At 41.8% G+C, this 13,473-nt stretch overlaps 1 protein-coding gene across 1 annotated transcript in view; it reads left to right on the top strand.

Moving 5' to 3' along the window:
• The window catches only part of TGFBR3 (transforming growth factor beta receptor 3), a 115,946-nt gene that overhangs the window by 39,131 nt on the left and 63,342 nt on the right, over positions 1-13,473 (top strand). Inside the window, exon 3 of the mRNA XM_082286800.1 lies at positions 6,609-6,793. Coding sequence (XP_082142926.1) covers positions 6,609-6,793 — 185 coding nt within the window. The remainder of the gene's footprint in view (positions 1-6,608; positions 6,794-13,473) is intronic.

A 13,473-nucleotide genomic window follows, 5' to 3' on the forward strand; every position in this document is an offset into this window, starting at 1 on the left:
TAGACTTTACTATGTATAAGAGAAATGTCTAGAAAAACTGCAGAAAACAGAGGATCAAAAGACATGGCAGATTAAGTGTAATCTACTGTGTTGAAATGTCTGCATAGTTTGGTCCATACATGGAATAAGTCTGGGCAGAGTTGATAATAGTGGAATGGGAATTAATTGGGGGATAGTATTTGGGGATAGACAGCCCATGGAGCAAGGGTCTAATTGCACATAGCAGTAACACCAGATGTCAGTGTAAAGGTGAAGAATGTAGGTTAATGCGTAGTTCCAGAGAATTTTTTTCTTCCTTGAAGAAAGGGGAAGGGTGCAGGGATGGTGTCATGGAGCTCCTGGAGGTTAGTGAGCTCAGAGCGCTGGAATAGGAAGCCTCTGCTGAGTTTTTGCAATAGCACATGTTTTTAGTTAGTACAGCTTGTATGTTTTAACTCCTTCTACAACAAATCTTGCCACCTGTACTGGATATTTCTTGAGGATATATTTTTTTCTCTTCTCAGTAGAAGTTTTATAGCTCGTTCAATTCAAATAGGTATCTGTGGAGTCTGGTATCTTGGGTGTTTTGGTTGGTTGGATTGGTTTGTTTTTTCAAAATAGGCAAAATTAGTCCATGTTCACGAATCTTGTCCCTGCAATTTTAAACCTCTCACCCTTGCCCCAATGCTAATTCAGTCAAAAGTAGCTCCACCATGAAAAACATGCACTAGATGTGACAGTAAAAGAACTCCCTGAAAATTAAGGATCTGAAGGGAAATGTCTAGATTTATACAAATGTAAAAAACAGTCATCTGCTTTAGTCTTCCTCCTGGCCAGTAAGAAGGTCTGATATTCTCTGCCCTGCATCTTTCTTATGGCAGTCACACTTACTCAGAGAGGAAAATTGTGTAATCCAGGAGTAGTCTTGGAGAGCCCATCCACTTGTGGTTGCTGATCATCATGGAGGTGCTTCTTCTTTTCATGAGCAGAAACACTGTGGTTTCCTCTATGCCACTGCCTCTCAACACAAAGCCATGTAATATTTCCTACCACCTGATCTTGTCTTTTTCATCTCTCAAGGCTGCTTGCCAGAATTAACTGGTCCTGAGCAGAGATGTCTTGCTCAAGTGCTTGCTTAGGAGTGTGAAGCTGTTTTTTTCATAGTCATCTGTACTAAAAGCTGCTCTTCATATTAATAGTGGAGGTTGTCCATTATTCTCTACATTCAAATTATTAGGAATTTGGCTTTCCAGGTGGTCATTTGTGAAGGGGTATGCAGGAAGGAATTTAGTTTTTACTGTTAGAGAGCCACCCATATTGAATAAGTAGTAGTGACTTAGATTTTCTCTGGGAGGGATAGGTATCACTTCTCTCTGTAAATTCTTATTTGCCTCAACTGTTGAGTATATTTTTTGGTAAAAATGCTTCCCTCAGTGAGAAACTCTTTATGAGAAGAAGTTTGTGTAGGTGGTAACAATTGCTCCATGTAGAACAGTGGCCCTTCGCCCATGCACTTGTATCTTTAGAAATGAGTGGTGAAGGTCATGGGAAGAAGTTATTGCTGAGTCTTGCTCAAGTGCTCTGAGAAGCTTTTTAGTTCAAGAGAAAATGGCTTTCCCTCCCTGTTGTTGCTCAAAAGCATGTTTGTTTCAGCCATCATTGTCACTAAGAGATATAAGAAAATGCTCTTAAATTAACCTTCTCTGAAAGAACTTTTGTGGAAGTCTGTCATTTGGGCATACTGAAATCTCTGCTTTAGTTAGCCTCCTCCACATCTTAATGTGCCTTTCAGCATAAAGTGATGAATTCTAGCAGGATCCGCAGTAATTTATATTACTTTGTACCTGACAGCATAGAGATCCCTTGTTCTCCTCAATATTCTGGATTCTGATTTTTTTGTTTTTACATATAATGACGAGATTAGTGTCATTCTCTCATTCAAAAAACAATTAGAATAAATCTGTCCTTCTTCTGAGGAGTGTTCAATCCTATTGGTGTGGGTTGTACCCTCTGCTATGGCATATGGGAACCATGCTAATGTGCTGTGGAACCCCCAGAACAGATTCATGCAATTTGCGGGAGCTGCTCGTGCTTTTCAGCTGACAACACTGCAGAAATCACCATGGAAATACAACAGAAAGTACATTACCCTTTACTATTTGAATAAAATCAATCACAGTTATGAGTTGGTCTTGGGCTGTTGTGTTATCCCCCTTAGTGTCTTACTCCCATTTCTGCTACCTTCTTACAGCAGAGCACATGTTACTCATTAGTAGCATGGATGATATGGGAAACAAGAATGTTGAAGTTGTATTGAATATGTTCCAGATGGACACAACTACACAGTATCAAACAAGGCTGGGTCTGCACTGATTTCCTTTAAAACATTAATTGGAAGTGAAAAATAATTCAATACTCAACAATTCTCTCGAATTCTGAATTCTCAAAACATTTGCCATCATAAAATATATACCTATTAATTGTTTCTTATAAAACTGCCTAACCTGCTTTCCATCCTCTAAAGGCATTAAGCAACTAAAATTTGATTGTGGTAGGAGCCAGGATTTCCTAACTAGATTAAGTGGTTACATGCTCCAAAGTTAAACAAAAGCCCAAGGATGGCTGTGTGTGTGCACTTAGATTCTCAGCAGAGAAGGCATTAAAAGCTTGTGACATCACTAGGATGGATAAACTGAAGATATCTTTGACCCTTTGAGTTTGATGGGGATGGAGACACAGGAGAATATCTGTACATGTTTAGAGCTGATAAGGCAATCTTGATGTGTTAATTGGATGTTGAAAAGAATGGATTTTGGCAAGATGTTGGTATTGCTGATGCAGGTGAGGTTGGCAGAAACAGGGTGTGAGGCTGGAGTGGGAAACTGGCAAAGCCTGATCCTGGGGTTTGTGGGGGGCAGAGCAGCACGACAGTAAAGCTCAGGTAGGATGAAGCTGTGGTTTCATGTTGGCTTTCAAATATGAGTAGGTGGTGTGAAGGTGATAAACAATCAGATTAGTAGCGTCCTAGGGTGGACTTTGTGTTTGGTTTTTTTTCAGAGTGGTAAATACGCCTTTTTTAGGATTTAAACTACATAGAGAAAGTAACTGGCTTTCTAGTCAGAGAAAAGTGGCAGGCAGGCAGGAAGACAAAGAGGAAGGATCTGTGAGGGAGCTAAAAGCTGCTAATTTGGATAGAGGAGAGCTCTGGCAGCTCCCACTGAAGTGACAGTACCTTGTAGCAGCATCCACCTTTCTTTGACTGGGGCAGATCTGCAGGTGCAGTAGGAAGGGCTAGAAAGAAATGCAGTTAATGAATATTGAGGAAATAACTCCATCATTGCAGTGGTGCACATGGTTTAAGAATAGACTAAAGTACAGCATAAATGCAGACAAGGTGGCAGAAGGAGCTGCCTTGTGCCATGTACAGGCTGAGCATTCAGTGGACTTTGTGACCTAGGAATAAGGCTTCCTTTCACTTGGCACTACGTCCAGGCGTGCCAGTGTATGCTGGGCATGGCACTACACCCAGATCAGTGGTTGGAGAGATAAGCCAATGTCAACGCACGAGGATTGAGGTTTGATATTGCCAGCATGTGTAAGAGGAATGGTGATCATGGGAGTCTTGAGTTGCTGGGAAAGGCAATATGGGCCCAGGACACAGCTACACAGGCACCTATATGAACCTTGGCAAAAATGAGACAGCTGGAGTAACCTCTCGGTTATTTACCCCTCAGCATGCCTTGTACATGGGCAGTCTCACAGCACGTGTGGGCTCATTGCAGTGGAGCATCCTCTGATACTCTGGTCGTCAGTTCAGATTTCCAGGGCTGTACCCCTTTACAAGGCTGGTCTGAAAGCAGTTCTATCAAATGCAGTAGTTCCCCCAAAGCATTGGTTTCTTAGACTGAGCAGCTCAGAGCAGCTCTGTGTACCCCTTCCCTCCAAACAGAGTTGACAGAGGAGCATGCCCCAGGCTGGCAGGGTGTGCGGGCAGGCGCTGTGCAGCTGCACTGCTGGAAGAATGGACCTACACCAGTAAGCCGTGCTCAGGACTGGTGCAGCACGTAGGCTCGCTGCCAGCAGGGTGACAGGATTTCTGCCAGAGATCTGGCCCCTGTCCAGCCAGGGTGGAGTGCAGGCAGAGCAGGCATGCCTCGTTCTGCCCGTCGCTGTGCAGATAAGCTCAGCTGTGCACAGTTATCCAGGATCTGAACCTCTGCTCCCTCTGGGACTGTTTGCATCTTGCATGTTGAGCAGAAAAGAGGGATTTCTTAATGTGCATGTGAGGTGCCAGCAAAGGAGGCAGTTACAGCCTGAACAAAACAGTCACAATCATCTTCCCCTTGTAGGATGTGAGGGGAAAATCCACATGTCTTCTACTCTAATGTGGTAAATTTGTTGAGAGTAAATACCAGATGGAGGCTGGAGGGGAGGATTGGTAGATGTACTGCATGGGAATAGGTGTTCACAAGGAAATCACAAGGGAGGTATTAGGTCTTTCTCCTGAACCTTTGCTAAGTAAAGTGCATGTTTTTGTCAGCAACTTCATTTCTGGTTTTGTTCAGTCTTGCATCTTGTTCTTTGTGAGTGAGTGTGTGTTATGACTGAAACATCTTAACCATCAACTCCATTCTGGCCTACAAGAAACAATTCAATGAACAAGTGCTTCTTTCCTTCCTAGCCTGAGAAATGTTTGTGGAGTTTAGAAAAGTTTTTTTTGCAGGTTGTATAACATGGTGTGCTGTAGGACTTATACATCAGTGGCCGGGCTAATTGATTAGTAGGTTCTCTGATCTGCTCTTGTACATCAGGAAAATGTGGCCTCTCTACTGATTGTTGTTACTGTTACAAATTCTAAATATTTCTTCAACCGGAACAAAGGGCAACTTTTTAATGGATTTTTTTTTTTCTTAAAGTGAGTATCATTTCTTGGACTGGTCCCATTTTGTATGTGTGTTCTTTAAAAGGAGTCAAATAAACCCCAGAAAACCTCAAGTCCTCCAAGCTGGTGGTCAGTGCTACTGCCAAGCTTCTCGTTTATAGAGAAGAAAGTTTGTTTATGCTCTGTACCCCAAGCACAGGCATGCGTAATTTATGCCTTGAGCATTGCCTTTACAAATATCCCTGCTCTGTGGGAGCTCATAGGATATGCACTATGCACTGGTGGGTTTCAGGAACGGCCCTTTTGTGGCCCAAGGCACTGCAGAAATCTCCCTGTGCTCAAGGGCTTTTCTTTTTCCAGGTAGTCTGGTTTAAGCCAGACTCGGACTTGTAAATAAATGGCCAACTGCAAACTGTATTTTGAAAGAACCATGGTTTTAACCAGCAAAGTCTAGGTCAGTGCTAATATAATTAAACATACGTGTACACCAGTGTCAAATGAGCTCTAGTGCTACAATAGCTGGCTTTAGACTTGACAAAACCAGATAGAGCTCTGCCATTTAATCAGTTGAAGATTTTCTTTATTTTGAACTTCTTTCAAAGGAAGCATTTTACTACAATTGCAGACATGCACGATCTGGAAAGAAACTATTCTTCTAGCTTATATTTCTCTTTTATGCCTGGCAGCCTCTGAACTGACTGATTCATGTGAGTCTAATTCTTACCTGAGTGACTTTGGTGCAAATGAGGGGTTAAATCAATTACGTTCTCCTATGACCTTCTGAATCAAAAACATGCATGTATCTGTTGCTGTCGGGGGTGGGCTTTAGCTGTTTTGGAAAAGCAGGGCTGCTTTTCCTAAATATTTGTCTTGATTTAGTTTCCTGAGATATAGTTTAAATGTAAACTGCCCCGTATGCTTCAGCTTTTGTGCTATCTTGCTCTATCACATCCCACGGTCTCACGTACTGTGTAAGAGTATGGCACTGCATCATGCTGTGGTGATTATTTGAAAGGGCGTACACTCTGTTTTGGACTAGATAACTGTTATCAGTGTAGATAATTGCTGTCAGACACAAAATAGACTCAGTAAACAAACATTTCATTTTATCATGTGACAGATGCCTGCTGTTTTGTACAATGTATTTGAATGATGTTCACTATAAATCAGCACTGCTTCAAAAGCAACAAATCCAACTCGCCCAAATCCTTCCTGATGTAATTACCTTTATAGTAGATGTTAACTTTTTGTTGTTATTTATACATGATTGCATTTTCAGTGTTTGCAGATAACAGTGTTTGACATAAATAATTCATATCTAAGACAAACCAATTCCCCTGCTACCACTGTGGTGGTGGGTTTTTTGGTTGTCTGGTTTTTTGAGGGGTTTTTTGGGGTGTTTTTGTTTGGTTCTTTGGTTTTTGTTCTTTTGTTTTGCCTTTTGTACTTTTTTTTAATATTTTGTTGTTTTCCTCCCTGGTAAAGAAAAGACTACCTTCAATTTTGGAATTCATACTTGAAAATTTAGACTTTCAGAGAGAAACAAACCAATGAGTTAGCATATTCAAGAGAACTTAGAAGGGCAATGGGAATAAATGTCTTAATTTTGTGGAGAATGAACACGAGGCTTCTGCTTTTGTTCCCGTGGATTTTCTGAACAAAAGGATGATCATTATTTGACAAGTATAAATGATGTATTGCTTTTTTTTTTCCTCCAAATGACGTGTATCTGTGTCTTTCTCTGCAGGTCCTGTGCCTCAGAGGGAATGTGTCTTATTGCCTGTTAACAATTCGCACCCAGTCCATGCCTTATTGGAAAGCTTTACAGTCTTATCTGGCTGTGCAAGCCGGGGCACGACGAGCCTGCCACAAGAGGTGCATGTCCTCAATCTCAGAAACCCCAAGGAGGGTCTTGGCCATCATGAAAGAGAGGTAAAGGGGAAATTACTTTCTGTCCAGATCCCTGGTGATAAGTATGTCTGCAAATGGGGTTATTATACGTTAATTTGCTGCATAAAGATATTTCTGAATTGTCACCAAAGTACCACAAAAAACCATGTGCAATTTGCATGGAGACTGTCCACCTATGCTTTGCATGTCATATGATTAAACTGCTTCCATACCTAGCCACCCACTTCATTATCTTTCACAACCCCCAAGTATACTTAAAAAAGGTGGGGGGCGGGCAAAGGAAATAAGAAACAGATTTAGATCTCCAACAGGCCTTTGCAGAATTGGCTGTCTTCAAAAGCAGATCGTTTACCTAAATGTGTTGTAAATTAACATGAATACCTTTGGATCCCTGCCATGACCACTATAAACAAACACTGAAGTTCAGATTCTTTTACCAGTGTAGTACAGCCCTAATGTTTCACTGAGGGGGGACTGCTGAACAGAAAAGCAAGCAGTGCTGACTATGGTAGTCCAATTACTTATTTATGTGTGCTGCACTCGGAGGGACTGGCAAGAACTTTAGCTGTTCTGAAAGCCACAGCAGAATAAAATTTTTGATGTCAAATTGTGCCATAGTGTTGTTTACTCTCAAAACACATCAAAACAGAGTGCCAAAGTGCAAAGAAAACGTTGCATGCCCTGACAGCTGAGCTTTTTAGTTCATGTTCTTACAGTATTACACACAAATCCTTAGTACTGTGTGCTGTGAGAGCAACATGTGTGTACACAATTAGAGAATTCGTGATGAGAGAACAAAGATGATGATCCAACAGGGAGAAGCTTAGAAAAAGAGGATTGTTGCAGTGAACCATGTACTGCAGCAGAGGATCTAAATCTGTGCTGAAAGAACTTCCAAGTGAAGTCTTTTATAGTGATTAAAATAAAGGCAGATTCTCTTGGCCAGAATCAGTCTTTCCACTGACTTCAGTATCAGCCTTGTTGGATTTGTGATGGCTTCAGCTCAATGTATATTGTATGCATCCATGAAACTTCAGCTGTTGTGTTCATTCTCAGTATATATACAGTCTTAAATATCTAGTATATGATAAGAAAAATTATTTACAGTTTTTTCAGTAGATATCTTACTGGCTTCCGTTAATCAAAATTGTCAGGTCTTCTACTGTCACAAGATGAATAGAAGAATTACACTTTTTTTGGTGGGACTGTGAACGAGGAACAGATATTTTTATATTTGGTGGGGGGTATGGGGATTTGTTTTGGGATTTTGTTTTGTTCTGGTGTTTTTTAAGCCTTTCTTAGTATGTCAGGCGCTGGGTTATCAGCCTGATAAGAGCACCGTGAATGGCTGAAAAAAGTGTAGGTACAATCAGTTCTCTGCACATGAAGCCCAAATTGTAGGGCTTTTTGTTCTTTTGTGGGGTTTGTGGGTTGTTTGCTTGGGGGCGGGGAGGGGGTGTGTTTGGAGGTTTGTTTGCTTTGGGGTTTTTTAGCACGGTTTCTGATGAGAGCTAAATAGCTGTATGTGATTCTGCTATGGATTTGTCAGTGCTTCTCTAATCACTCAGCAAACTTTAAATCCGTTGCTAAGTCACAGGCGACTTTGGTATGAGTAGATCTCATAAGGTAATCACAAATTTTATTGAAAGCGGGCAGAAGAGTGCCCTCACTGTGGGGACATAGTACCAGGGGAACTTGTCATGCCTTGGTTACTAAAGGGTGCCCATGGATGGGATGAAGCAGGCTGCAGCTGGAGCTTGTACCTCCCAAGAGACCAGAATGACTGAAGTGCACATTTGCATAAGCCCAAATTTCCCTCTGGCCCGCTGCCGGCGCCGCTGGCACTGCTTGCGTAACGCGGCACTTGGTGCAGTTGTGTGCATGCACAACGGGAGCGAGGCACGCGTGCACGAGGATACTGCCTGATCAGCTTGACAGAATCATAGAATTAAATACTTGGCTTTGAGTAAAAATACTTGCTGTCTAGCAGAAAGAGGCTGCTTGTGCCTCATCTGATGTGCTTATGTTAAGAAAGTAGTGTGCCCTAAGCTGTCTTGTCTGTGTACTTTGGGGGTATATTGAAGTGTAGGGCACTGAATAGATTTCAGCATTTGGAGCCTTGAGCCTCCTTCTCCCATTTCCTGAGCAATTTCCAGTCACAGCCCTTGGAGACGGTTGCTCTAAAAATGCACAGGAAGCTGGAGCAATGTTTGCTGGCAACAGTGTTGAGCAAAAGAGTGTCAACAACTTGGAAAGATCCAATTTTACTTATAGGATCAGACTCAGAGAACAAAGCAGAGCAAATGTTATCTTTTCCATTATTGTAGAAACCAACTCCAAGTGGCCCTTTGTCTAAAAGTAGAATGTACCCATCACCTTAAGTTACGTGAGCTTGATTTACCAGCTGAGGTATTTCCTGTTGCCTACAAATGCTGATACCAAAGGTAGAGATCTGTTTGTCATACAGTATTTCCAGTAGACTCCAGAATAAAACAAGTGGCTTTGTTTGACAGCACATTACTTAGATTTAGCGACATCGAAAGCATGTTTAAAATAAATGATGTATTTGTTCAGAGGTTGGCTGAAGTTCTGATAATATGGAATGCAAGATTGGAAAATCTTTAAGGGGAGGCTTGCTTTGGGGGAGGAGGTCGGGTTGTTTTGTTTTTAACCTGCACTATGCTAGAATGCTGCTAAATTACACATTCCTTACTTGCTGGGAGGAGTGTAAACTTCCCCTAGCAAATTCCTTGGAGGGTTCATGCATTAAACATACTTGTGCAGTTATCATAGTTCTCATAAATATGCAACATATGTGTATGCATTAATTTAACTCACTCTGACACTTGTGTAGAATATACAGACAACAAGCGTTTGCAAATTTAAACACAGGAGGGGTGGCTGATGTGGGGGGAGGGCTTGGCAGGGGTGTATGTTCCTCCTGTAACACATGCAGGCATTTCAGTAAGGGTTAGTAAGATTTGGGTGCTTTTCCTTTCCTGTAAACTGGAAAAAAAGTAGACAAAAGACAGACTGAAAATGTATAGGCTTATGTATTTTGAACAGTCTTTGTGAAACTGAATCAGTAGTTTACCACTTTTGTGTTAAGGCAGAAATCTGGTAAATATTGGGTCATATCATGAAATGCTGTAATCGCATCTATGATCTTCAAGGAATTTGTTTGTATTTTACTTCATTAATCCCACTGGGGTGAAATCTTGTATGTTGAGACGGGGAACGTCTTCTTTCTTCAAGCAAAAACCCCTGAAGTTCCAATCTTTTTCAAGTATTTCTTAGAAATGTCTTTTATCACCATTCATATTTGGCCATGCTTTATCATAGGAAATAGAATACGGGTGCATGTAATAGCCTCAAGTGTTTATATTGAACTTGGCATGAAAAATGCAAGCCTTTTTTGTTTGTTTTATTTGATCAAATATTCCTGGGGAAGTGAGTGCGTGTGTGCGTTTCTGTACTGATCTGGGTCTCAGCTGAATGCCAGGAACTACTGAACTCTTACAATAACTTTCTCTTTGGCTTTGGGTATCTTCACTGCTTCAGTTTCTCAGTTTTTAGAAAGGAGATAGTTGCTTCCTCATGGAGCTGTTTGTTCCGAGGAAGAGTTTGCAAAACTCTAGAGATTTGCACCAGAAAAATGTGTATAGAAGAGCATAAAAATTATTTTAAGATGGAAACCCCCCTTTAGGTATATTATCAAGTCCTAAATTAACAGAGGATTCTTTTATTATGCCTCTTGGTTGAATTTCCCTGAGCTGCTTCAAGCATGCAGTCACAATTGAAATAGTTAAGGGGAGAGAGGAGGGGCATATAAAATTAATCTCATGTGAATACTTAGGATTGAATACATATGAATACATGGAATCAGAGTTCCTGGCAATGGATTCACTATTGTTGTCGTTGACATCCTCATCCTCAAAAACTTTAAGATGTTACGCCTGATACAGATGTTTAACATGTGTTATATGAAATGAAGGCAGGAAAACTAAGGACTTGTCTTTATTTTTATAATTTTGAGTAACGCCACTGAGGCTGTAATAATCCAAAAGACCTTTTTCCCCACTGTTTAATCAGTGCTACTTGGCAAAAATTTTATAATAACTTCAAAAAATTTCCTTTGAGAGTAAACCTGATATTAAAATGGCTGTTAGCTCCTGGAATAGGCTAATTATAATGGGCTGATCCTGAATTCAGGATAGTTTTTCTGTGTCACAGGGTTTTGGGTTTTTAAGACTATGAAGATCTGGGTGATGAAGGTGGTGAAAACCTAGTTCGTTTTGCCTATTATGCTACACATTTACTGTATTTCCCAGTGTGTTCATTTTAACTGTTTTCAGAAGTGTAATACTACAACAGCCTTACCCAAGGCTATGTCAGGGAAAAATGTTTTGTTTCATGCTCAGGCATCCAGAGATCCAGGAACAGCCTTGAGATTCAGCTCAGATAAAGGGGCCACTTTCTGGGCGTATTTTAAACATGCTGACCTGCAGCACCAGAGCCATGGTCAGAGGGGGCCTGGAGGTCGTGTGCCGACAGTAGGCAAGAAGGGAATTCAAGGTTTGTTATTTGACAGCTGGAGTTAGTGAGGATTTTGTTACCTATTCATTTGTTTGAATAGGTATACACCGCTGCACATGGGTATATTTAGTACTTCTGGTAGGTCAAAGGCCTTTGCTTTGAAGAAAAATAGTTGCTGCTTTAGAAGAAGCAGCTTTGAGAAATAAAACAAAGCACTGTGCCTCTGCCAAGGTACAGACCAAATCTCAGCATTGCAAGGGTATTTTCCTTTCCTTGCCTCTTCACTTTCCGACCACCTTGGCTTGGCAGCAGCAGTGGATCTCTAGCTATTGCAGCAGACATGCAGGTTTCAGTGCGAGTATGTACAGGGGTTTTGAACCTTCAGTCTCTTCAGCTGGCCAGCTCTCCTGTTATGCTGAGCCCATCCAGGTCATCAATCACTTCACCCGTTACTTCTTGTCCCTTGATGATATGTGGTTCATGAAGTTATGCAGAGGCAACATAATCAGCCATACTGGGCATACAGAATGAGAGTGGAAAATGAGTTTGGCCACCTGCAAGCCTCTTTGTCAAATTCGAGGTTGACTACTGCTTTTTATTGTGGTCTTCTTGCACGGTGTGTTGTGAGGGAAGAAGATCCACAACATAAGAAGATCGAGAATGGGAAGTCCAGATGAATTACTGCTTCCACCAGTGCTCTGTGGCAGTTAGGTCTCAGAGTCAAGTTGTGGGTGACACTACGGCAAATGTACTCCAGGAATACCCTGTATTTGTTGCTTGGAAAGCAGGAGTTCCTCATCACATGCATCTCTGATGGTGGGTAATTTCAAAAGCTTGCCCACAGCTTGTGGTAGCTCCACTGGCTCACCAGGGTGGTTTCACAGGCTGCTGTTACTCCCTTTACACACAGCCATGCCCAAGAGCCCAGCTGGAGTACTGGACTGAATCAGAAATTAAGCTCATGATAGACCTTATAAAGCCTTAAAGATAGTGGCAGCATGCTCCACAGAAATCATAATCATTCAGTGTCTGTCTCAGATAACTCCACGTCTGCTGAAAGCTGCAACTCCCATGCCGCTGATACACTAAAATGACATTCATGTCTTAATTGCCTTGATTGATGAACATGGCATTGCCGTATCTTTAAGAAGTGGAGTTTGCTTGTTTTTTGAAAACCATCACAATGCTCTTCCCCCTCTTCTCTTTGTTATCGCTTTTGAGGCTTCTGTGCTTGCATAAAATAACACCTTTTTTAATGTGCCTTTTTCATCTTGTTTGTCTGGACCGCAGTCTTTGCGTGTTGTTTTTAGCCAGCTCAGGATTTGCTGGTCATTGGACTTGGCAGTCATTTCAAGTTCTGCCCACCAGAACTGCCAGAGGAAGTCCTGTGTTGGCCAAAGAAGCATGTTTGTACAGAGCCGGCTGTCCTGCGGGAGCGTGGCTTGATGCGCGTCTGCCCTTAAAGAGGCAGCAGTGACATCTCATGACTTGGAAAGTGCTGTGCAAACCCTTGGTATTTTCCGTTTTTAGCAATGGGACTGTTTGCCGTGTGCAGAAAGTGAGCCCTGTTCTCAGTTCAGAGAGCTGTGTGGAGCGGTGTCTGAGGCCATGCCAAGGCCTACCACAGAACGCTGACGGGTTCAGAAGGAAAAACGCCAGGATGAGTTTTCTGACTGCTCACAGTTTTTGTGTTTGCTGTCTGCTGCTTAAAGTGTCACGCTGGAAGCTGTAAACTGGACTCTTGTTTTCCTCTGATGCAAGTGCCTGCAGGTACTGATGTGCTCTTGCAGGGTTGTAGAGAGCAAGAGGGCTGCTGCTGCTGTTTACTAGATGGACTCTTCCTGTCTCTCTATGGCTTGCGTGTGTAAGCACATTGTGCATCTGTGCTCACATGTTTCTTTCAGGCAGATGTGTGTTGATTTTTGATCATAGACTGTGATTTGTGTTTGTGGTCTCCAGTTCCCTCAAAGCTTCTATCTAATATGTCTTAGAGTATTTATAAATTACTACTCTGTCTGTAATTACTTTCCCCAAGAAAAGATAATTAAGGAAGTGATGATATTTCCAGAAGTCCATTTATATCACAAACCCCATGGTCAGGTTTCAGTCTAGCTTTGGGCTCATGCATATGTGTGTGAGATATTGGAGCAACATTTGTCGTGAGT

This window comes from Coloeus monedula, assembly GCF_965178545.1.
Source record: "Coloeus monedula genome assembly, chromosome: 9".
Taxonomy (NCBI): Eukaryota; Metazoa; Chordata; class Aves; order Passeriformes; family Corvidae; genus Coloeus; species Coloeus monedula.